Source organism: Oculina patagonica, chromosome 13, assembly GCF_052425735.1.
Source record: "Oculina patagonica isolate OP01 chromosome 13, crgOcupat, whole genome shotgun sequence".
In the NCBI taxonomy this organism is placed as follows: domain Eukaryota; kingdom Metazoa; phylum Cnidaria; class Anthozoa; order Scleractinia; family Oculinidae; genus Oculina; species Oculina patagonica.
The window spans coordinates 35,834,869-35,861,676 of record NC_135770.1 but is presented as its reverse complement, the minus strand read 5'-3'; the positions used below and the strand labels follow the sequence as shown (position 1 = coordinate 35,861,676).

General features: G+C 40.0%; 2 protein-coding genes across 3 annotated transcripts; both read right to left on the bottom strand.

Annotated features, from left to right (window-relative positions):
• Positions 1–924: 924 nt before the first annotated feature.
• Positions 925–13,896, bottom strand: LOC144635794 (von Willebrand factor A domain-containing protein 5A-like). 2 transcript variants are annotated; one of them, XM_078494894.1, is made up of 3 exons: positions 12,537–13,896; positions 9,633–9,750; positions 925–2,622 (listed from the first exon to the last, which is right to left on the bottom strand). In XM_078494894.1, exons 1-3 carry the CDS (start codon positions 13,754–13,756, stop codon positions 1,390–1,392), a joined length of 2,571 nt encoding a protein of 856 aa, XP_078351020.1. In that variant the 5' UTR covers positions 13,757–13,896; the 3' UTR covers positions 925–1,389. The 2 variants fall into 2 exon arrangements, with proteins under 2 accessions (XP_078351020.1, XP_078351019.1); XM_078494893.1 differs by lacking the exon at positions 925–2,622 and adding an exon at positions 3,821–5,548.
• A 4,771-nt stretch (positions 13,897–18,667) lies between these two features.
• On the bottom strand, positions 18,668–25,766 carry LOC144635797 (uncharacterized). Its single transcript, XM_078494898.1, has 3 exons — positions 25,627–25,766; positions 21,881–22,547; positions 18,668–21,190 (listed from the first exon to the last, which is right to left on the bottom strand). The coding sequence occupies exons 2-3, from the start codon at positions 22,536–22,538 to the stop codon at positions 19,398–19,400; spliced, it is 2,451 nt and encodes an 816-aa protein (XP_078351024.1). The 5' UTR covers positions 22,539–22,547; positions 25,627–25,766; the 3' UTR covers positions 18,668–19,397.
• Positions 25,767–26,808: the final 1,042 nt, after the last annotated feature.

Here is a 26,808-nt window from a genome sequence, read left to right as displayed (position 1 = left end):
CATTTTATATAATTTAAGGATTTTTCTTTCAGATTCTCAAAAATCTAAGCAATCGCTTCACGTTTTCCTGTTTTAAAACGCGCTTAAAAACGGGAACTGTCAGCCTCATAAATACCCGCGGGCCACCTTAATCGGCCGAATTGTTTACGACAAAGCCAATGAAATTCACTCGTCCTTTCGCCTTTGACGTACGTTAGTCAAACGAAGCCGCTTCCAGCACTCTTGACTTGAAATGTTTTCTTTTCTCCAGAGTGAGAGATATAATAAATATCTTATTAACCTCGTTTTCTCGGTCCGTACTGTACAATACGGATCCTCGTTTTTTTCCGGTCGACTTATGGCCCGCGCGCTTCGCGCTTGGGCCATAAGTCGACGGGAAAAACTTGGTCCGTATTTTACAGTACGGACCTCGAACTCGATTAATAAGAGGTATGTATTGCCCAAATATTCCTTAAAATTTATTTTGTTAGTCTAAGCTCCGATTTTGATATTGAATTACATTTTTTCTCATGTCACTGACACACAAACTTCCAACGTAGTTAATAGAGTGAAATGGTTAGAAAGCCCGGCAAAGTTCTCTGTTGTATGTTTTTGTTCGCTATTTTGGAGGTTGAACCGTGCAGAAAACCTAAAGAAATACAGCTGATAGGTAGTGACGTGTGCTCATGCAACTAACCAATAGAAACATTGCGATAATGTAATTTATGCATTGTGCATGAGGGCAAAAAAAGATGTGCAGAGTCGTGGACCTTCCAACATAAATCTTGGCCTCTTTCATCTGCTCCTTTGACGCTTGCCGGGCTTCCTTACCATTTCCTTCTATGATTCCAATTGACTCTATAATTTCTTTCTTCAGGATGAATTTTCACAGGAATTGAATTCATATCAAGAAGAATGGTAAAGTGCAATTTAAGTCTAAATACTGGATTGACTGGCATTCATTTATTTACGTAATTCAACCATGTCACATTGACTGAAGTTCCGATACAAGTTTCTCTTGTTATAGGTACCTGTTTTTTAACATGCTTTACACACAGTCCTTTTTATACAGTTGCTAGTAAATGCCCACGTATTCCCTTTACCATGCAGCAATAATAACTGCATTAATGGTTGTGCATTCTGTGCAAGATAAATAATTGTTTAAATTGATAACAATATCAAATTAATTCTAAGGGGATATTCCCTTTTCTTGTACATGAATCTATTCTTCGAGTAGTCATACGGTGTATAAGAACCTGATGATTCCAACACAAATTAATTATTGTAATTGTTTAAGGTACACATTACTTCAAGAACATGAGCCATCGCTATTTATTGGTATGTTCATCGTTATTTGTAGTGGACTATTCGGTCACTCAAAGTTTCAGTTCTTGCAAGTTTATAATCCCCTTACTGTCCAGGATTGATCTGAACTCCAACTGCAATCGCTGCAGCCTCCATCACACTCTCGTACGTAACACCTGCCGGTAGATTCTTCTTCATCCATTTTGTTCCTTTCCCAGCAATCATTTCCCATTCATCCTTCTGATCCAAGAACTTGCCCATCAACAGCACCAGAGCCAGGGCAGTGGCCCATAACATCTTCCCTTTACCTGTGTCAACTGCAATCTCTTTTGGGCATCCTTTGATCAAAGCATCTCTGCTTGTACCGCACAGGGACACCAGTTGGTCTGTGAGGTCCCATGAACCTGAGGCTTTCTGTAAAGATACCACTGACATGGCTGCTGGAGATGCTATCTTTTTCTGAGACATGCGGTCTGGCGCAGGAGGGGTATATGACGAGCTGGCCAAATCTTCATGGGATTCTTTTGCCCTTGGAGCTAAACTTTCCATAGCACTGTCAAGTGAAGCTTCTGACAGAGAAGCATTTTCCCTGGGTGGAGCACATTTTTTAGCCCTGCGTTCCATGCAATGTTTTACTGGCGGCGGGGGTGGTGCTGAACTTCCAAATAGCGAGGAGAAGAATCCTTTAGACTTTGCTTTCTTGGATGAAGATTTTGCGAACGGTTTTGCACTGCTAAAACCAGACCCTCCCTTTTTCTTCATCCTGGGTGCACGATCCATATCGAAACTGGCACACTTTAAGTTCAATTGCATGCCAATAGCTGCGTGTTCAAACGAAGGTATAAGGTGCTTGCTCAAAGGTCCTGACACAGGCTGATTACTGTCTTGATCAACAGCCACAAAAGACGTGAACTTTGACACTACATTAGCTAGTTTGCTGATGTTGATAATGGAGGTTTTGGCTTCTTCAAACTCCTGCCCATTGTCGTGTCTTTCGCTGTGATCATCTTGCTTTTCTTGGATGAAACTCTTGGCTGCTAGCTGATGAAGAAGGGCATTTCCTTTGTTTTCAACATCCATGCACGTAGTTGAAAACTTAATCAAATGCTCTATTTTCTCGCCTTTTTCAAGCACTGCTTGCAACCTCACTTCATTGTCCCCACTTTCAGTTGCATTTTCTGAAGCCTTGAGGACACCATACATAACAAGCCTGTCTCCACTGAAGAGCGGAGGAACTGATGAAGGGATCTGCTGGGCAGTCCAGCCACTTGTTAGGTTCCAGGCTATGCTCACGTCTGAGATAAACGGTTGCAGAGCACTCTTTAAAGTCTTGATAACCTGTTAGTTAAACGTCAAAAACTGACTCAGTCTAGATCAGTCTATATACGTTTGTCAGCCTTCTAAATAACGGCAAGTATTGTGTTGTAATTGGCATGAAATTTCATTACTATGTTATTATACTCTAATAAAAATGATAACTAAGTCCTTTCACTCTCGAGACGTGGTGGAAAGAGCCCCTGATGTAGGCGAGGTTTTTATCAGCCAGTTGAGGGGGGAAACTAATCCAGCTAAGATCATCACCAGATGATGAAAATATAGAAACAATTGTTTTATTCCTTTTATGAGATTGATACACGATGAAAATGCAAAGAAGTCAGATTAAGACTTTTTTTTCATACGCGCTCGACAAAATCAGTTACCCGCCAGAATCTTAGGTATTTTATTATTATTATTATTATTATTATTATTATTATTATTATTATTATTATTATTATTATTATCGTCAGCATGCTAATATTTTGGTTTATTTAAAACTAGCAATGGTATATTGCAATTCCTGAGTTTTGATTGGTTGACAGAGAATGGTATATGAGCTCATATACCATTGAGCACAAAAATGGTAGCCGATACGCATCAACAAAAGCAGCTGGGGAGCTCAAGCATTGCAATTCTTAGGGCGTTTTAATAAAACTATTATTCCACTCGCACTTGTTGGATATGAGATCGTTATAACCAACTCGGCGCTGCACGCCTCGTTGGCTATCTACCATCTCATATCCAAAGCGTGCTTGTGGAATAACTGTTAAATATTGACTATGTAGTATCAATATTCAAAGTTTGTCAAATTTTAATTAAAAAAAAATTGTCACATGTTTGTTACTAATGTTATGTTTAAATAACTACTGGCCCAAGTTTTCCATTGTCATGTTGTAAGAAATTGACCAATCTTTCTACATCGTTGAAAATTGTTTCACATTTCGCATACATATTGCATTGTACTTAGACTTTTTTCAGCTGTCTAAACTCCGATGTTTATATCGAATGATTTCGATGGTCAGTTAGTAAAGTACTGCCCGATATTTTTATTAGCCATACAAACGCCTTAAAATAATGACTAAATAGAGCATTTATTTGTCACGTCCACGCCACACAAAATTGCAATTGACACGAACAATCTCTATTTAGCAAAAATTTTACAGCAGTTTAATCCATAACAAGAGAAATGGTCAAGTGTAAATTGCGTTCAGATAAAAGATACATTAACATTCATTTATTCACTTTTTTCAACCATGTTACAAAGACAAAATTTTTGATACAAATCTCTCTGTTGTTTTAGGTGGTTGATTTTCTAACATGCTTTACACACAATCTTTTTTATATAGTTGCTAGAATATGGCCACTTATTCCTTCTGCCATGCAACAATAACTGCATTAAGTAGGACTACATGATCAAAAATTGGTGCAATCTGTGCAAGACAAAATAATTGTTTAAATTGTTAACAATGAAAAAGTAATTCTAACGGGATATTTCTTTTTACTGTTCATAAAACTATTCTTCGGATAGTCATACAGTGTGTGAGAACCTGATGACTCTAACAGAAATCTCTCATTGTAACCATTTAAGGTACATTTTACTTCAAGAACAGGAGCCATCGCTATTTCTTGGTATATTTATCACTTTTTGCAATGAACTATTCAGTCACGTAAAGTTTCAGTTCTTGCTGGTTTCTTATAATAGTTATTACTGTGCAGGGTTGATCTGAACTCCAACTTCAATCGCTGCAGCCTTCATCACGCTCTCGTACGTAACACCTGCCGGTAGATTCTTCTTCATCCATTTTGTTCCTTTCTCAGCAATCATTTCCCATTCATCCTTTTGATCCAAGAACTTGCCCATCAACAGCACCAGAGCCAGGGCAGTGGCCCATAACAGCTTCCCTTCACCTGTGTCAACTGCAATCTCTTTTGGACAACCTTTGGTCAAAGCATCTCTGCTTGCACCGCACAGGGACACCAGTTGGTCTGTGAATTCCCATGAACCTGAGGCTTTCTGTAAAGATATCACTGACATGGCTACTGGACATTCTTTCGTTTTCTGAGACATGCCACTGGGAGCAGGAGGGGGGCATGAGGACTTAGCCAAACCTCCCTGAAATCCTCCAAAAAGAGCACCAGCTGACGTAGAAGCATTTTCCCTGAAAGGAGCAAATGCTCCAGCATTTCCCCCACCAAAGCAAACGGCTGGTGGTGGCGGAGGAGCAAATCCTGCCGCATTTCCACCACCAAAGCAAACGGCTTGTGAAGGGGGAGGAGCAAATGCCGCAGCATTGCCACCACCAAAGCAAAAAGCTGCTGATCGCGGAGGTGGTGCATTAGGCGAAGAGAAGAATCCTTCAGAACTTCTTTTCCTTTTTCTGCTTCCCTTACGTACAGCTGCATAATTGCAAATGGCCATACTCATCGACACTGGTTTTTGATATAAAGGAACAACATGTTTTTGTAAGGGTCCTGATACAGGTTGGTGACTGTCTTGATCAACAGCCACAAAAGACGTGAACTTTGACACTACATTAGCTGATTTACTGATGCTGATAATGACAGTTTTGGCTTCTTCAAACTCCTGTCCACCTTCACGTCTTTCGTTGTGGCCATCTTGCTTTTCTTGAATGAAACTCTTGGCTGCTAGCTGATGAAGAAGAACATTTTCTTTGTTTTCAACATCAACGTGCGTAGTTGAAAACTTAATCAAATGTTCCATTTTTTCATCTTTTCTGAGGAGCCCTTGAAGTCTCACTTCACTGACACCGCTTTTATTTGCATTTTGTGAACCCTTGAGGACACCATACAACACAAGCCTGTCTCCACTGAAGAGTGGAGGGAGAGATGAGGGGATCTGCTGCACAGTCCAGCCACTTGCTAGGTTCCAGGCTATGCTCACGTCTGAGATAAACGGTTGTAGAGCGCGCCTTAAAGTCTTGATAACCTGTTAGTTGAAATTGAAAACTGGTTCAGTCTTAAGGGGATTTTGATTTTTGAAGTTATAAGAACTTGCAATTATCAGTTATATGATAAGCTCAAGGTTATGATTTATTGATTTTGTCCAGGGGATTTTGACACTACACATTCATTCTTGATTAAACTTTCCGTTTTACAAAGACCGGTAATTCATTGTTGTTTTCATTTTGGTATTTTAAGAACTAATAATTGCAACAATGAGTTGATTATAAAGACGACAGTTCAGTGCAAATTAATTTTTAAAATATAAAACATCCTAAGAGTGGTAAAGAAAGAAGAAAGCCATTGACATTTAAATATTACAACTGTGATTTGCTTTAATTATCCTGGCAAAGGTGTATGTCAAAAATAAGGTCTCTATTACTTCAGATGACTGAACAACAGTTGCTTTATCACATGCTACAGACTGCCACACTGTTTCTTTTTCAAGCAGCAATTTAATTAACTTACAGACTTGCAGCCGATGTAGCTATAATCTACAAAAAACTAACAACTGTTTGCAAGACAAAATTTATTAAATATATTCCAGCCAAGGTAAAATTAATTTTTACAGCATACACTGTTTTGCTGATCAATTATTTTTTGTACCACCACTTGGACTATAAAATCATTCATTTAGGCAAGTTCGCGCCAAATAATTCTTCATCCAGAAATTCACCACCTTTGAGGTAGTTGTTGCGGTGCAGTGAGTTGGTTATTGTGATGCCTTTGTCAGAAATTAATCTACTACGGGTAACTGTAGATGCTACTGCTGCTGCTGTATTTCTTATATTTTTTAATTTAAGATTTTTATCACCATTCTTTTTAGTTTTTAGGGTTGCGCCCCGCATGGGTTACTATTTTCCCGTTCGCGCAATTTCTTTTTGGTCCTTTTCTTTTTCTTTTATTTGTAAAATTTTAAGACCAATAAAGTTGATAGATCAAACATTGCCATTGACCATTACATCCAAGATGACCCTTGACGAGCGTCTTTTTTTTAAGCCACATGGTAAGCACAACTCAACCATATTTACTTCTGGTGTTGGTGCACTTTTCAACAGTGATGGATGGTAGAGGCTCTTTGGACTTCATTCTCTTGGGTGTAGATTTTGTTGCTAAAACTAAAACTTCCCACCGCCTTTTTCCTAAGTAGGGGTTGCACAAGCCAAACTGACACTTTTTACTAGTAGGCATATTAAGTTGGACATTATTAAATACTTTATTTCGTACAGTACATCTCATTGCTTACATTAACACTACTAACAGGGATAAACTATTGAGCTGGACATGCTCAAAACTTTGCACTGATAAGGAAGATTTTACATGTTTGCTCAATGGTCCTATCAATAAAGGCTGATTAGTCTTAATCAACAACTGTTACAAATGGCTTGAACTTTAAAACTTGACATTTACATGTACCAATTAAGTGATGTTGGAAATCAAAGATCTCTTCGAGATATCGACTTTTTTTGCATGAAGTTAGTATGAGTAGAAGGTTTATCCTGGGCATTGTTGTTTGAACATTGTTCAAGCATTTTTTTTATTTTCGCGGAGGAAATGCTGTATTTGTCAGTCGTGACGGCTGGGTGCTTTGCGACTCATGTACTTTGGCTTGGTTAAAAATGGTAAACTTTGACGTTTGCCTTTAATCGAATTGTTCTCGGGCAAGATACTTTACTCTTATAGTGCCTCTCTTCACCCAGGTGTATAAATGGGTACCAGCAACATAATGCAAGGGGAGGGGGTACCCTCGATGGACTAGCATCCCATTCAGGGAGGGGTAGAAATATTCCTAACTCCTTAATGCTACAGAGACTGTACTGGGATAAGCTCCATTAAGTATGGACCATGCACTTGGCCTGAGCTCCCCCCCCCTTCCTCTAAAAAAATTTAAGGAGTATGCTTCCTCCCAATTAACCCCTGGGGCAACATAAACATATCTCATGTGTCTAGCTAGGACAGTAATCAGTCTTGCTCTAGTTACGTTTTGTTCTTTTGCTTTACTACCGTAAAAAAACTTCACATAGAATACAGTGTAAGTCACAATACTTTAGATTATTTTTCTGATTTAATGAAGGAAACCACAAAATAAGAAGTAATAATAAACGGAAAATAAACAAGATTGACATGGACTTTAAATGATATCAGCTAAGCTGTATAGAAAAAGCTGTCATTATCTTAATGTGCAGGTGCTAATCACGAATAATATGGGAAGTGCAATGCAATACTAGAAAATTACCCTTAAGAGCAGCCATATATCTGTAACTATTATTCAACAAGTGCGTGCGCTGCCCATATATGGTCAAAACAGATATCCTGCGATATACGTAGGTTGCGAAGATTCGTCCGAATATCTTGTAAAGTGCTGCATATACCGTATTTATTCGATTAAGCGCCCAACCTCGAATAAGCGCCCACCTCGAATAAGCGCCCACCCTGAAGGTAGAAAAAGTTAATAAGCGCCCAGCCTCGAATAACCGCCCACCCCCACCCCTCTAAATTGAGGGCACAAAAGAAAGGATGATTATTGTTGAAGTTGAGATTAAAATTGACTAACTACTATTAAATGACTATCCCGAAAACCGAGTTTTTTTAGCTTTTTTACTGAAACTTTTAATGAATATTTAATTTCAGCTTTCGTACACCTTCACATTTAGTTATTATAATTGTTGTTTTCTTGCAAAATAAACGTGCTACTTGCTTAAAATGGTGAAAATTTAATAAGCGCCCAGCCTCGAATAAGCGCCCACTTCGAATAAGCGCCCACCCTCAAGGTCCAAAAATTTAATAAGCGCCCAGGGCGGTTAATCGAATAAATACGGTAATTACAGTTTTTCTTTTTGCAGAATGTGCTTTGTTGACAATTTGTTGGATAACAAAACAATTATCCTGCTCAATCTTGCGGAATATGATCTGATTTTAGCCAACTTGGCCTACTTCCCGTCGGCTAAGTATCAGGTGATATTCCATGCAATTTCGCAAGACAATTGTCAAATATCAGCCAACTTATTAAGCCAAAATGTAGGTTCTAGTAGAACTACTGCTACAAAACCATCATACAGTGCCTGTTAAATATTTATAAAATTTCCCGATCAAAGTCCTTGAGACAGTCTTTGATCGGCAACAAGTGAAAAATGCCAACAAGTAAAAAAAAAAAAAATTCTCAAGTGATATCTCAATACGGTATACAATTTTCCAAATTTTCCAAATATTGGGTTTGGCTTGGATGGATCAACATCAATTCTTGATAACATTTTTACAAACATGTTTGCAATCCATCTCAATCATCCCAGCATTTTCTTTGTGTTCTGTTTTTCCCCCTTACATCTTTGATTTGGAAGTGATCACAGAACATCACTCCTGATACCACTTCAGACTATCCAGAGATAATTTTTAAAATAACTTGTAGCCTATTGGAAATAACATTTAATGTATTCCACATTGCATTAACAAAGCTATAGCAGAGCCCCGCAATCAATTTCAGTATATGTACAGTGTATTTCGTAAGCGTGCATCATAATCCAATATAGGTCACACAGATGGTGTGAGTAAATCACTTAACCAGAGATTTATATTCTTGCATGAATTGTTTTGATGTGCATTTCCACCAGCAATGTTATACCTCATTGTTACTCATTTTCGCAGGACTTGATTTTAGTGATTTTCACAATTTTAAAAAAATCGCAAAATTAAAGACCCACAAATTAAAAAAAAAATTGGTTTTAAACGTTCTTTTATTGCATTTTTGTGTTAATTACATATTTTTGGCCAAAACATGAAAATTAAGTTCCGCAAAATATGCCTGTTCCATTTTCTCGAAATGAAGTTCCCGCGAAAATACGTAAGTAACAATAAGGTAAAACAATTGGTTCAAGCTTTTAGCTTTGCACTATCCAGTGATGATGCACACAGGAAGTTTGGAGAGCACTCAAGAAACTAGAGTTACATGTACACTCAGGCATCATCCAACTCTTACACTTCTTTTCTGCTCTCCAAACTTCCTGCATGCACCATGACTCAATAGTGCACGCTAAAGCATGAACCATTTGTTAATTTACATCATTCATATGTACCTTGGACTGCAGCCGGTCTTCCTGAGCAGTAACAAACTCTGCAGTACCCTTGCCAGCTCTGGCCACACCTTTCACCAGGGCAGTGGACGCTCCTGATCCAATACCAAATGTGAAACACCTGCAATAAATAAACAACAATAACCCAGGACAAACACTGGATCAATATCATGACTATGAACCTGTTGATTCCTTTACATACACTCACATTGGACAAAACTACTTAATTACATTGTGTGGTCCCTGAAAATATCCATACCCACTGCACAGAAGGCCACTGGAAATTTCAAGGGGGTGGGGACCCCAAAAGCATACTTTCTAAAAGAAAGTATGAAACTAAACTGGAATTTCTGTGGTGTGGGAGAATTCCAAAGGGGGGGGGGGGGGAGCAAAAGCTTTTAAAGGACGTATGTCAACAGTGCATGAAACTAATTTGGAATTTCTGGAGGGGTGGGGGGGGATTCAAATAAATCACCTTCCATGGGGAGGTAAGGATATTTTTTTAGAACACATTGCTCTCTGATAGCTGAGGAACAAGGGTGGCCATCTACTTCTAATTGAAAGCCATGAATGCCAAAACTTATACTTGAAGGAAGACAAAATTTCAATCTGTGTTGTACAATGTCACGTTTCATACAGTGTTCATGTACAATGCATGTTTTCAATCTCTATTATAATAAGAACTTTATTAATGTGTCAACAATCATTCTAGCTCACTGTACAGATTGCTAATGGGGGACACCTAATTACACTTTCCTATTAGTGCATGGGGGGGGGGTGTTGGCAAGATCTGGGAGTTACAATTTAGGAAGCTGAATTGGGGGGGGTTACAGCAAACTATGGGCAAAAAATAAACAAACAAGAAATAAACAGGATGAAGTACAGGGAAGATGGGACATTTTTTGCCTACCAAGGAAGGGGGTTGGATAAAGGTTTGGTAATGTTTGGAAGCCACTCCAAATAATTTTTTTAGCCCTGCCCCCACCCCTCCCCTCCCCTGATGCAATAGCAATAATAAATGAAAGCCCCCTAAAAACTACAATCCTAGACAAAAGTCCTGGGACACTTAACCAATTCGACGAAAAATTGACATTGTATTGACCTCCCCCTCCCCACCCCCAATTCAATGTTGGTTTCTATCCATCATACTGTGGGTCCCACAGTATGATGGGGACAATATCTCAACATTGTTTTGGGGGGAAAGGGGGGCTCGGAAAATTAAACAATGAGTTTTTAATGCAAAGGGAATGGTAACTGAGCACTATTTCTCAAAGTGTCCCATGGATTTTTGTCTAGGATTGTATTTGTGTGCAAAAAAATCGGGATTGTCTTTGTGTCCGAAAGAAAGTTGCATAGGTTTAAAATATGTTTGTTCTAGCAGTTATTTGGACAAATGTTTGTGAACAGTTACAGCATGTAACAAGAAAGCTCTATTTTGAGCTCTTTTCGAGCCACAAAGTGAAGTCGATGGAATCCGTTCCTTGGCATAAATTGCCTGTTTTTTCTGTTGCTTTCTTTTGTGGGTCTTTGAGCGCCCAAATACAATCTCTGGGAACTCTTTTCAGTTAACATGGTACACTAATGTCAGGGATCGTTACTGCTTTCCATCTTTATTATTCTTTGGCAAGAAACAGCGCCTAAGTGTTCAAAAATATCATATTTCCTCTCAGAACTGTAAGTACCCTGAACAGTGCTCGACCGGAAACGCAACAGTGCTCGCAAGATTCTTTGAGCTTTAGAACATGCTCATTTTCATTGGGTTTTGATCTCAGCATATCAAGAATAGTGTATTCAATGCCATGGCATTCAATAGTTGTAACTGGTTCTTCGTTTAATCACTTTTTTAACTCACTCGTAAACCAAGAGTAGAATAATTAGCATATATTATTTATTTCAACTCTTGTGCACTGAGTACTGTGAGAATTAATTGAGCAAAACGTTTAGCATCGTTTATGAATACTTCATAAAGGGTTCCTATTTGAATAGTCAATCGGTCTAGCTGCGTTTCACGCATATATTTCTGAGCTAGGGCATAAAAAAGCGGAAAACAGTGGCGAGTACTGTTGTGAGAAATGTTAGCGTATCTCATTAACTCATTACAACAGAACAATGGCACTTATCTTTGTGTCAAATTTCAGCTAAACAGACATGTTCAATTATTAACAGCCAAAAGAATGGTTTCTTTTCAATGACAAAAAGAGATTTGTCTGTTTGAGAGAAGAAATCGCTGTGGAAACCCTGTCAAGTTTGTTTTGTTGCGATAAAGATATCGTTTTGGGGGCTTCCTGACATAGTCCTCGTGTCTAATGAAGGCGATATATTTATCCCTATTGACTCGAATCTGTTAAAAAAGTGATGAGTTAATCGATTCTGTCACAAAACCCTGCCATCTTTATACAAAGATACAGTTAGAGCGACCAAAATTCCAAATAAGCCCTGCTTCTTTGGCCTTTTTTTAAATAATACACCCACCCCTCCCCCCTTATTTTCTGATGTCACGTGTCACGTTTTTTTGTGCCGTGGACCTACAGGTGTATTAACACCATTGATATTTCACTAAAATAATACATGTGCAATCGCGTTATAGCCAAAAGTAGCAAGTTCAGTACCGAGCTCACAAATACAATCCTATATAGACAAAAGTCCTGGGACGCTTAACCAATTCGACGAAAAATTGACATTGTATTGACCTCCCCCTACCCACCCCCAATTCAATGTTGGTTTCTATCCATCATACCGTGGGACAATATCTCAACATTGTTTTGGGGGGAAAGGGGGGCTCGGAAAATTAAACAATGAGTTTTTAATGCAAAGGGAATGGTAACTGAGCACTATTTCTTAAAGTGTCCCATGGATTTTTGTCTAGGATTGTAGCTACCAAAAAGTTAATTGACAAAAGATTGATACCTTGCATTGTTGGAGTGCTTCTGCACCAGATTTATAACTTGCTGAGTGTTTCCAACTTCGCCATCAGTCAAAAGGAACAGCTGTCTAGGGTGTCCTTTGACGAGGGGCTGAGAGAACACCCACTCCAGAGGCCGCAGGATTTCAGTACCACCCAGATCAGCTTGCATGGTCTCTGCCAGTTTGGTGGCTTCCTTCAAATTTTCATCATTGTACAGCTGACTCTTTTTAAACAGAGTCGTGTAACTGCTTCCAAACCCCACCACATTAAAGTAGCAGCCATCCGGCAGGCTTTTTAGGAACAGAAGCAGCGTTTCCCTAGCGCTGTTGTTTTTGCTTCCGCTCATACTGCCACTGCGATCAACCACAAACACAAATTCACCTTTTTCCGACGATTCTGAGCTTTTAAATTCTGGGAAGAAATTCAGCATCACAACAGGGCTTGCCATAAAGCCATCCTTATCTTCCTTCCCTTCTATTTTCGCTCCGTTCTCCACAATTGCTTGTGGCTTGAATGGTTCTCGCGTCAAAATGTGAACCACAACATCTTTGTTGAACTGGTGGGCCTCAGCCAGTGTTACTTTGGCTTGGGTCTGATCATTGCCGTCTATCTCGATCTTTAAGGAGTTGGACGAGGAAGAAATCTCACTGATGGCCGAGATTGCTTTCACTTTCATCTCAAACTCGAATGAGTAAGGCGAATCGACCGCTGCAACTCGCGGAACTTGTGCGCTGAGGCTTGCACCACTTTCTTGTGGCGAGTACCTCGGGTTCAAAACTGTTGGCAGCACAAAAACCACACGACCTTCCGCCTCAACTGCAAGCTCTGTTACAAAACGCAGTTCTACGATAGCTTCCTTCTTGGGCGGTAAATTTCCAACGCTTATCTGGAAAATATCAGAACTTTCGTCGCTTTCCTCCAACAGAAAAGCGCTCTGGCCGCTGCTAATGGCGTCGTCGTAGGTGTCCCGAGCTTCTTGCTTTTCTTGCACTTCTGCGACGATGGTTCGACCGTCAATTGTTGCTTGAAATCCGCACACGGCTGCTTGTTCATCCAGTGGAAAGATATAAATGGCCTCGATAGGATTTTCATCCTTGTTCGTGTATTTCATGGTCGCCAACACATGTGCGGTGAATCCCTGTACATCGACTTGTATGTTGATGCTCTCCAAAGGAACTCTCGAACCATTTTGCTTTTGCACGAGCCCAAATCTTCCAGCCATGTTGAAAATTCTTTACCTACAGACGACTTATTCTGTTAACAGAAAGCAACGATGGGTTGAAAACACAGCGTAGGCTTGAAATTACAAGTAACATCGTTCCGAATGAGGAACTTGCTTTAGGCAGCTGATTTGCAATGAGTATTTTGGGCTACACTACGTCACTATGTCACGCTAGTGAACGAATCGAAAGTGTAGTTGCAAACATTTTCGATCGAAAATTGAGGACACCAGGAGTTCATTTCTCTCTGGATAACAAATTATGTTTACCGGCTTGCTTTTCTATAGGATTTTTTGCTGTTATAAGGTCGAAAACTTCCAACTGATTCCCGACGAGAATCATTGCACGTTCAAAGATTTTCCAAAAGCATTATTTTTTAGAATTATCATGTCACATATTCGAAACTTGCTGAGAACTGCAAAACCAAAAGTATTCCTTTTGCAGTTCAAAATGCGCGCTCAGCGAAAGTAGGTTTCACATCAAGTTATAAAGTGCTGGGTGTGAAAATTCACAGTAAGATAAAGGAATAAAAAATAAGAGTTTCTGGTGGTGCAAACTTAACATATTGTCGCTGTTTTTTTCTCAATGCACGTGAAGCGTGACTCTCGATCCAGCACTTGTTACGCAAATTTCCGCTTTCACATTCTTGGGAACGGAAAAGTTGTGGACGTGGCACAAAACTAGTCTCCCTCGCAGCCGTTCTTAGTGTCGTCACGCAAAATTCCTGACGACACTAAGAACGGCTGCGAGGGAGACTAGCACAAAACGTGCACTATTTGAAAAATGTACCTCATAGTAGTGATCACGGATTGGTTTATTTTCAAAACCCAAATTTTACATCACGATCAGACCGAGTGATTAGTGAATCTTGACACATGGTCACGCTTATTTTTCCCGTGAAAAACTCTGGGTATAGTTCGGGGTTTAAATTAATTGGTAAGATTTCTGTTGAACCGTTCTTGAACATTCTTCACATTCGTTAAAGCATAACAATGACATTTTTAACTACAGAGGACAGCATTCCGTAAAGTTATTGCTTGTTTGTTAGGGTTGGTATGACAGCATACGTCACGCGATTGGGCTGTACGTCACGCAATTTTATTATGATTACGTGACTTGGCGAAGAGTAATTTCGCTGTTGGAGAGTTGTTATATTTTTTTTTATTACGAACGTGACTGGCTCTTTCAATTCCCGTGTACGCGTGGCACTTGATTTCTGCGGGTTCCAATTTTTGTTATTTTTTGCGGTTTTATTTGTGATCCGCGCGCCAAACAGTTACCGGAAAACTTATTTCACATTGAAAATATCAATACACGTCAGTATCATTTTTGCGCATGCATCAAAAATTATGTTGCTGCCTATTAAAACGTCTCTGTTAACATGGTTAAAACACCTTGTTGCGCTGAAAACGAAAATGCTTGCAGTTAGCCTCTCGTGTACCCGCTTAATACGAACAGTTTTGTTTGTCCATACATTTTCTCTAACATTATATGGACGCCCGTTAATAACGGACAACGGGCACTTTTTTCTGTGACCAAGTAGATCCCGGGGGGGGGGGGCACCCAAAAAAGTTTTATACGGGGAGGCTCCGCCCCAAGCTCTTACCCCTTACCCTTTTATATACCATTTTGACAGAAATTGTACCCCTTTCGTATACCTTTTACTGAAAAAAGGCACCCCTTTCATATACCTAAAAGACGTGACATAGCCTTTGAACAGGACGTTTTCTTGTCATTTTTATGAAGCGCTTAATAAATTAAAATAATACAGCCATAAAATAGGTCTGTTCGAAATATTTTAATTACAGGCCTTTTAAAAAACCTAAATGACGGATTTCCATACCCTTTCGTATACCTAAACTTGTGAAATCGCTACCCTTTTATATACCTGAAGCCTGAAAAGGGTACCCCTTTCGGGCGGAGCCTCCCCGTATAGGCCGTTATATGGAGTACCCCCCCCCCGGGAAGTAGATATCGACTCCAAGCGAAACGCTCTCATACAAAGTTAACCTCGCTTTACGGACACTTTTCAGTCACTGCTTATATACGTGCATTTTCCATTTGTAATGAATGTTTGCTTATTACACATCGTTAGAGAAATGAAAACTCTCTACAGGCTATGCGTTTTTTCTAGTTGCGTTACCTTGTAGCGTGACATCTGATCTATGATATGCGATACTTTTCGCGAGCGACCGGACATGCAAGGTCAAGTGCTGTCTCTGACCGGATCACACAGACCCATTGTATGATTTCGAGCGACTGCGTAGCGCAAATAAACTGTGATTTTAAACGCTGATTTTAAATTAATGGTGAACACGGCGCCAGATAGAAGAAATACAGTAGAACCCCGGTAACTCGAACTCTGAAGGGAAACGAAAAACAGTTCGAGTAAGTAGGGTTTCGAGTTATCAGGGTCGATTGAAGATTTAATTTGCCAAGTTAATAATTGATAGTTTACTGATTTTTCAGCACTTCAGTATACAGTACAGTGCAAATTAAACTTATCTCGTCAGAAACTCTAACACGATCATAAATTCTTATGATAAGAGTGGAAAATGACTGTCAAATAGGTGATCTGTTCGTTGCGCTAATCATTGGGCATCCGTGGCCCAGGGGGGGGGGGAGGGGTACTTCGGCTTGTATATGACGGGGATGATCGAAGGATTTCTTTGGGTTTGAAATTTTCGATTCCGGGATTTATTTGGGTTGGAAAATTCGGCAAGTATTTTTTTGGGTGACTTGATTCAAATAGGGGATTTTTTTGGGTATTAAAAACGAACTAAAGTGCTTTGGCGCGGCCTTAGCGTATTTATGGTATGAGGAGTAATCAAACTCAAGCGTTATTGCCCCTCCTGGCAATTTAGGGGTAACTTGACAAGGGATTTTTTGGGGGGTTATTTTTGGTCCAGGGATTTTTTTTGGGTAATGTCGGAAGACTTAGGGATTTTTTTGGGTCCTGCGTTTTGCCTTCATTCGATCATCCCCGTCGACATTTACAAGCCGGAGTACCCCCCCCTGGGATCCGTGGCAAGTTGCAAGAACCGGAATTCGAGTTATCGGGGTAAATTTGACCCAAATTGTAATCAAGGAAAACGAAATTTAGTTACCCTGGGTGTCAGAGGTTTTTTTTTTCCTTTTTTGCAGGAAAAATATGACTGAAAAAGTGGGGTCAAATCCAAGGGAAATAGAAGTTAGTTCGAGTTAACGGGGTGTTCGAGTTATCCGAGTTCGAGTTCCCGGGGTTCTACTGTATGTTCCATACATTTCGGGGTTACTACCCCTTCTACAGTCGAAAACACGCATGCATGTCCCTGAATTCACGCTTGTTAAGATCATAACCCTGATCTTTTATGGGTATCACAGTGAGCCAGCTCAATAATAATATTAATAATAATAATAATAATAATAATAATACAAAGACATTGTACCTTTTTATATAGCTTTTTTTAATTCTTAATCCTTTTTATCGGTGCTTGTATTTTTAATGATTGCGTGAAATAAAGTTATTAAATAATAATAATAATAATAATAATAATAATAATAATTTTATTATTATTGTTATTAAATAATTTTATTTCACGCAATCATTAAAAATACAAGCACCGATAAAAAGGATTAAGAATTAAAAAAAGCTATATAAAAAGGTACAATGTCTTTGTATAAGCGAGAATTAAAATCTTAAAATCATTTATAATATGTAATTATTTTTTTCTATGTTTTAAAATCAAATATAATAATATTAATAATAATAATAATAATAATAATAATTATAATAATAATAATAATAATAATAATAATAATAATAATAATAATAATAATAATAATAAACACTGAATTGGCCTCAAAATTATAGGTTCGCATTTCCGAGGACTCGAATTTAAAAATTTTCGGGGAAGAATGCCCCTTGACCCCCTTCCCCACACACGCACAAACGTCGAACTTCACATGACATGAACTAAAATGCAATTTTCGTCGATCCAAACAGGTCAAGCTCGACCGTTGGGTCAAACGTCAATCATAATTCGTCGAATCGACCGTCGAACCAAATTCAGGGCAGCAAGAACGAATATCGAGGCTAAAAATACATAAACATACAAATTTTCAATTTATTCATAAAGTTCGTTTTACAAAAAGATCGACGTTTGTCCCACAGTCGATCTTTACACGGCGTTCTATCTGTTTGAAGCAGACGAATAAAACGTTTTGGTCGATCTCAGTTCAGTAGGACGAACTGAACTGAGTCAAACGTCGAACTTAATTCGCTCAGTTTAGTTCGTCTCATATGAAGTTCGACGTTTGGCCCGGGCCTTTTTCAACAAAAGGTGCCCAGCAGGCTGACAGAAAGACCTGAAATTCACTACCCTCCCTCCCCCCGAGGGCCCCTGGCTAGACCAGGGGACTAGGTGGAGTGCCTAGTCACCCCTGATGACAGCCAGGCTGCCACAGGGCTGCAGCCCGCTGTCAAACACAAATACAATCATCATTAAAATACCATGACATTCCTCTGACTGACATAGTCTGGTGAAAATAACCCAAAACTTTACTGTGACCACCCCTTTAGGAAGCCAGCAATTTAATTCCTGACCCTGAGCTCCCCAGGGCTTCTAGGTCTCCGACTCAGCTACCCGGCACAACCTTCCATAACGGAAGACCCCCCTCCCCCCCTCCCCCTTATTTTCGCGAGCGGGACTAGCTTTAAGGCGGACTACAGTCCGCCTTCAAGCACGGTTCCCGGATACCACCTTTGTCAAATCAGTGTAGATTTCTTTTCTCAAGTAGTTTTGATACCTTTTCTTGGAGCTCAGCGGCGTTTTCTCCAGGAGTAGACTTTTTGTCTTCCGACTGCATTCCTCGTTTTAGTGTTACGCCAAATGTGTACGATACAATTAAATTTAATTGGTCACCTATCGATAAAATTTGGGTTTTATTGATCTTCTTTTGACTAATCAGAAGCGAGTATTTACAGTAGCAATATTATCAGACTAACTAGAAATAAAATTCTTCAGTTCACAAGTTGACATCTGATTCAAAGCATCTTGAGTCAGTTTTTCTTTCGGCTGGATGCTAGATAGTGTTTACTAATTGGTTCTTCTAAAAGACAAACAAACAAACAAAAAACATAAAATCATCCGGCACTACTGAGACTGATATCAGGCGAGACTTCCACGAGCCAATCCACTCAAGTGTCATAAAATTTACTTTGTAGCGGAGCTCCCAGCTTCCCGAAGGGCCCCAGAGCAGAGCCCCATACCCATAGAAAATTAACAGAACCCATGCTTTTGGTTTTTCATGGTCATCATGGCTAGCGGCATGGCTCACGGGAGCGTGCGACGACATGGCGGCCGTTATGGTTAACGCCAGCTAACATCTTTGATATTGGACATCCATGTCATGGTCAATTGACAGCTGTCAATACAAGGCATCCGCTGACCAGTATCACATGACCATATCGCGGGCTCACATATAGAACTCATCGAGGTCGAATGCTTTTTTAAAAATTACCGCTGACCAAATAATGGTTTACATTGGATCGCGGACGTAAGTGCTATATTTTTTCTATTATTGGTCATTGGGAGGTCATTGGGAGCTCCGCTTTTAGGCTTGGCTAAATCTATTTAATATCTTTTCGGTGGTGCGAATGGTTTATTGCAAAACATGAATACAACATTTCAAATTATCAGCAACCAGTACATCTCCATTGCTGCAGACGGTCACGAACCAGAAACTTTCGATTTCTTCACCAATCGAGGTAAGAAATCTTCCATCCAGTGTGAACACTTTCAATTTCTTGTTATTAGTGTCACAAACGATTAGGTTCCCAAAAGCGTCAACGGCAAGTGCCCCAGGGCAATACAGTTGTTCGTCACTAGATCCCTCACAACCAATATTATACAGAAACACTCCTTCCTTATTGAAAACCTTGACACAATGAACCTCTCGATACGACACAAAAAACATGTCGTGACGATAAAAAACAAATCTGGGGGTCTCATGACAATAATTCGGGGCACTGAAGGACTGCAGCAATTCTGCCCCGTCAGGGGAGAGGACCTTGATGTTCTTGTCTCCTTTGTCACACACGATCACGTGACCATCACCGTCACTTTTAGCAAACACTCTGTATGGCGTAATAAGGTGGTCACTAAAGTGCTCGATAAATTGATCACAATCAGTAATTACAGACATGATATGTTCTTCTGAACGTGTAGCCTTCCTATGAGTGACCAAGATGTCACCATTTCGCGAGAATGCCACTGACACTGGATGACCTAACTTCACAGCACCAGATCTTAATCCCTTCACGTCTCCTATCGTCCTTAAATATTTCCAGTTTTCATTAAACAACTGAATGCGCTTATGATAAAATTCTGCTACGGCAATGTTTCCTGTTCTTTCATTCTTTGCAATGCTCCAGGGGCAATGGTCTTCGAATGGTCCACACGAGGACACCACTTCGTAACGATGCGGCGACACGTTGATACTCCAGGGACTACCAGTCAGCGGCCAGCCATTGACTACGATTTGAACGTCGTGTCGCCCAACACTCGTGGGCTTGTAAGATACTGTATAACTGCCATCTTTGCAATCTTCGACATCCATTTCCTCTTCTCCAGTTGACGAGCTGACGGTGACAGTGACTTGGTCTTGTTCGTGATAAAACTCATTTCCGTCTGAATCTCGTGTAGTGACTGTAAAGTTAGTTTCAGTGCCACAAACCGCTTCTTTCAAACCTTTTCCTTTAGCTACTGATTGTAAATGATCGGTGTTACTTGCAACAACTTCACCCAGTGGAAGTAACCGTCGTAGCTCAGCTACAGTTCCTTTATTTGCAACAAAATTTACATGCTCTGGCTTGTAGATTTTCATTTCCTGACTCTGATTTAAAAGCTCTTCAAGGCATCCAAAGACATTGTCTTCGTCTTGTAGAATTTCAAGACCGATGCCTCTTTCATAAATACTTTCCCCACGTTCAATCGAATTTTTCAGCTCACTAGCGAAAGACTGGAACTTTTCAAGATGCCCTGCGTGAATTGTTTCCTGCGTTTCATTAATTTCAGTCAATTTTGTCTTGATCACCATTTCATGTTCTCTCAAATCTCGAATAAGCTCTTCCACAACTTCCGTCATCTTATTCTGAGCGGCAACGATCTTTCCTTTGCTTTTATTTCTTAATTCAATTTGTTCATTTATTTTACTTTCGACAGCGACAAATTCTGCCTTGGATTTATCCAGGACTTTCGCCATTGGTACTTGGCGTTCTTCAGCAGCTTGCTGTATTTCAACTATTTCGTGATGGCCATGTCGTGTGTGTAAACACTTGAGACAAATGCAAACTTTACATTGTCGACAATAATATTCCAGTGCTTCATTCTCGTGGTATTTTTCTTTGCACATGGCCAGTCCGCGTGTCCTCTCTTTTGGCTTCGGGACTTCACCTTAAAACAAAAGGTCGAAAAATAAATTAAAACTAGCTGTTTTTCGCGCTCTTTAAATTGCTTCAAATACTGACGATATTCTACATTTTTCCTGTCCCGCTTACGTCTGCTGACGTCACGATATTCGTGACGTTCGAAGTCACTTGATCACATGTTCTCAGCTTCTTCGTCTCGTCGCGAGGGCCGCTCCAAAAGCGTTTTTAGCCTCCTCGACTCAAGCCACAGTGAATTTGACTTTCAAGAGACACGGCCCGGCGTGCAGCCCGTGCAGCCCGTGACGCCTCAACGCCGCACTTGGCACGTGGTGGATGGTCACCCAAACAAGACAATCTTGTTTCTCTTTTTGAAGTTTCAAACAATCCGGCAACAATAATTATGTATATAGTGAGTTGGTTTCTTTGGTTTCTATTTATTTTGATAGTCGATTCTAATCATGAACCTCTCTCAATTTGGCCTAATTGTAAAGAAGAACGTCTGGAAAAACTGATGACAAATAATTACTGAAATACAAGTGTTGATAAATAATTTAGCAATAATAACTTTAATTGAAAAATCAGGAGCAATGTTCAAGGTAATGTCAGACTTCTAAGAGCCAACACAACAGTTACCAAGTCGCACTGTGTTGATGTTAGCGTTATATTTGGTGAAGAGTTTTTTCATATTGCTAACTTAACTTGAAAAAAATCTTACCTTGATTTGATGCAGTCAGATCATGTAGCATTTTCCTAATTTCACTCAGCTGTTCTTTAATGTTGTCCTCGTCCTTTTTCCACTGACTAAGGAGTTCCTTGTAGTGATCTTGAACTTCAGGGTCCATGCACTCATTTCTAAGGTCGTCAATAGCAGCTTCGTACGCAACGCCTCCCAATCTGACCAGAACGTCCCGGATGTCACGCCAGTAGTCATTGAAGGTTGCATCATCAACAGAAGCGTTCTCAGCGTGACCGTTTACAGTGTTTCTAAAATACTTCACACGAGCGATATCCGCTTCACGGCTCAGGTCTGTTAAGGAAGGTAATGCATCCCAGCCAGTCAGCGGAGGAATTAAACCACACAAGTTTCTTAACAACACCATTAACAGAGTTGTGTCAAAGTCGCGTGAAGACACTGAAGTAGGGATGGCAGGAAAAAGCTTCCCCCATTGTATTGGGTTGATGATCTTCCTTGCTCTGAGAGGCTGCAACGTGGTCATGCTTCCTGCCAAAACTGCGTGTAGATTTGCTGGCGAATGGATGGCATCGAATGTGTCTCTTAAGGCCTGGGTTCCAATGTCGACCAGCAGACGACACAGCCTAGCGTAGTTAGTTGTCTCTTTTGTTGATGAGGAAGTCGGTACAGCAGAAGCCATGATTAGATCCTGGTTTTAAAAGTAATATTTAATATCGTTTTTTATTTGCATCGGTGAAGCATTTCAAGACCCTACCTCCGGCCTACTATATCCGAACGATGAAGGAAAGGGGAGCGTGCGGGGAGGGGCGGGGGGAGGGGGTTTGGGGATTGGCTTACAAAGCGATATTAACCCTTAATATGCTAAGTCCGGAATATTCCAGGATTTGGAGGAAAGGCCATTCAACCACTAATGACGTCGCCAATTTACACGTCAGCAGATTTTTGTGACGTGCAACTTAAAGAGTTTGGATAGACCTTTCCACAGGAGTGTCCGTCTTGACTATTGACTGCATTCTGACAGAGCTGATCGAAAAAAACGTGATCAGTTTTTGGTGTAAAATTGGTGCTAAAACAAGCCAATATACCCGTACTTGATCATGGTCTCCTTTCCAGGGTTTTCCATTGATTAAGATCAAAACTTTTCAGGGCAGTAGAAGGTGTGCACAGAGTATAAGATAGAGAGAATAAGAAAGTAGAGAAAAACGAAAAGGAAAGGAGCAAGGAAAAAAATCGGAACGGTTCAGCAACAAAATCAAAGATCTCTTCGAGATATCGACTTTTTTTTGCATGAAGTTAGTATGAGTAGAAGGTTTATCCTGGGCATTGTTGTTCGAACATATCATGGAAGAATTCAAACGTCTTTCAGTTCAAGCATTTTTTTTATTTTCGCGGAGGAAATGCTGTATTTGTCAGTCGCGACAACTGGGTGATTTGCGACTCATATACTTTGGCTTGGTTAAAAATGGTAAACTTTGACGTTTGCTTTTAATCCAAATAGTTGTTTCCTTTCGAGTTAGAAAGATTTCTACTTGGCTTAATGCAGGGTTCTCGATAAAGGTTACGCACGACAGAGTTACCTTTTGTCTCGTCACGCAATCTTAACCCCACATTGAGAAGTAAATTTTCGTTTGGATATTACCAAAAGCCGCTTCTCCTCGCGTTATTCTTTACCTTACGGTTACACATGCCATTTCTAACGACTACATTTCCAGTAAAACAGTTGCTGTTTATTTTTCTAATGGCGATACATTATTTTCTGAATACATTCTTCATATATACCCACACCCCCGGCCCACACCGAAAAGAAATCCCTTGAATTGAGAACGCGAATAAATGATTATTTACTCGTGTTTAGCGTGACTAACGCAATAGATTGTCGTGAAAACAAATCCTTTAGGTTGAATATTAGCGCCGCTTTACTCGTGTTTAGCGTGACTAACGCAATAGATTGTCGCGAAAACAAATCCTTTAAGTTATGAGTAGAAGGTTTATCCTGGGCATTGTTGTTCGAACATATCATGGAAGAATTCAAACGCTTTAGACTGTGAAAGACTTAAACGTTGCCTTCATGGGCTGAATCACTCACATTCTCGACTAGTTGTGTCATATCTCATTTGAGATACTCACGCATAAAAATAATTGTTATATAACATTTATACATGTGACAAGTCACGTTTTTAACACGAGATCGCAAGTGTTGACGCAATACTAATGAGAGACCCTTTCATCACCCACAGCGGAATATGTGACAGGTCACGTCTTTAACACGAGATCGCAAGTGTTGACGCAATACTAATAAGAGACCCTTTCATCACCCACAGCGGAAAGAAATCCCTTGAGAAATTAAAAAAGTCCCTTGAGAGTTAACAAGAATGTTCCAAATTTTGCCCAACATAACTGCTATTCTCCTACTTTCGCTTGTAAACAAGCAAAAAAAGTCGAAAAAAAAACGGTCTAAATTTTGGCTTATGCGCATGCGCCAAGAAAAATGTTGTACATTTTTACATGGAAATTGTATCAAAAACCTACTGCAGTGTCAGAAAGTGGATTTCTAGCAAAGCTTAGAAAAATTTAGGACCGTAGAGCCAAGAAAATCGATTAACGGTTAAAAAAACCCTGTTTTCTGGAGAAATTTCAGCATATTAAGGGTTAAGAAACCTTAAGCCTGTCAATCTTAGCACAGGCGGCCCAGACGCTGTATACGATCTACGCGCCATGATGCGTTTTCAGCTGTTTAAAGACAATGGTATGAGAATACTTCGGAAATTGCTCTAAATACGAAAAAGAAATGAAGAAAAGAAGTTAAACAAACATGGCTTACCTTAATATGTTTGCCTTGCGTTGTTGTGATGTCTCTGTGTTCCTGGAGTCCGTGTAAATCCATTTAGGAGAGTTAAACTTTCTTTCTGAATGGCTTTACTTTTGCAAACCGACTCCAGGAACACAGAGATTTCACACTAGCCAAGGCAAACAGGTGACTCAATTTTTTTTTAATTTTTTCCACACGGTTTCGTGTGAGAATGCTTCGAAACTTGCTCCAAATACTCCGCTGCTGAAAACGTAACGCAATCGCCAATAAAAAATTGAATGCTTCGAAACAGTATACGTAACTTGCTCTAAATAATCCGCCGCTGAAAATGTAACGCAATCGCCAATATAAAATTGACTGCTTCGAAACATCCTCTATTATATATTATTTTAATATTAAAATACTCCGCCCTGAAAACATAACGCAATCGCCAATAAAAAATTCTTTAAATTATATCGACATGTCTGTCAACAAACGATTCATTTCCATTGCTTTCGCCGCCAGACTGTCACGCATTGTAAGAAATGATTTCGCAACAATGAACTCCATTTAATTGTCGAAAATAGGCTCGAATTAATGGGAAAAGCGGGCCATTTCAATCATAAATTAGATTTGTTAAGTCTTAGAACTTAATAACTGGAAAATTGGCAACTTGGCGCTGTAAACAATCGAAATAATCTGAAAATGTAAGAGTCAATATCAAATCACTTGCCGACGACCGAGTTATCCCGGGAGTTAGGCATCACTGTGAATGACATACAGCGCATCTAACGTTTCCTTTCGAGAAAAATCACCTGGACGTAAAAAAGCTACGAAATGGGAGGATGCAATCATTTAAATATCAGCGATGAAATCAAGTCTGTTAACCAGTCACTGAGAGAGAGAAACAGAGAGTGAGATCTAATATGGCGAAGCAGCTACACATTGTATAAATGAATATAGATTGTACGTTTTTTACCTGAGTTTAGCAAGCAGTGATTCCCTTTACGATCAAACAAGAAGATGACTTTGGGTATAATCACGATGAGCTTTCAAACTTGCAAAGAAGTGAGAAACGAAGTTGTAATCCCAGGAGTATGAGGAATAAGTCCACGCGGAATTCGACGGGATATCGGCACCAAGTTCACAGGCGTGACCAACTGACTCGTTCCCGGGACCACACTTTTCGCGCATGCAAATAGCCCTTAGTAATCACGCAATCAACGTGACGTCAGATGGGCCGGCTACCATGTTCGAAGTATCCACTGCGCGCGAGAAAAATCTTCTGGTATCCAATGTAATGTATAAATGCCTCAATCGATCAATTGAAAGCCTGCCCTTCCCCGAGGGTAATAATAGGAGTTATTTCTCGGTCTGTTAACATTTTATAATTGCAATGTTCGACAGAGTGAAGAAAATGCAGGGGAAACGACCTTCGGTTAGAGTTATTGGCAAGCTCAAGAAATAGAGCGTTCGAGAAATCTGGATTCCACTATTACATAAATAAATAGTCAGATTATAATTAAAAGAGAAGCCCTAACTGCTCCTGATTTCTTCAGAAATGCTTTAACTATTTTATTTTTTTTCTTACGTTGACCACCATTAGTGGTTCTTCTATTTCTATTTTTATGTTTTCCATCATTAACGGTTCTTAATTTCTCGATTCACGATTATCCAGATTTGTAAAAAAAACCGGAACTGGACTTTTTCATTCTCTACTTAAAGTTTAGTTTGTTAACTGCTGAGTTGGGAAGAACAACTCCACACGGAATTCGGGGTACGTCCTGAATAGCTGTGAAGGTAGAAACGCGCTAACACTAATGTAAGTAGAGCCGGAAGCTGACTCGTCCCCAGTCGTCTTCATATAGCACGCGGCAAAGGGAGAAGCACGCGCGCAAGCTGGGGAAGCAGGGAATGATGGGCATCCCACCTTGCGCTCCCTTTCTCGGTACCCATCTCTCCCTGCGCTGTGCCGCGTGCTATATGAAGACGACTGGGGACGAGTCAGGGCCGGAAGTAAGCACTGACAGTTAAAAAGCAACAAACATTTGCTTGTTTGTTGTCCCCGACAAACGCTATGAGAGTCGCAGTGACCCAGTTGGTAGTTCAGTGGACTCTGAATCGAGACGTTCGACTTCAAGCCAAGCCATGGAAGGGGTCA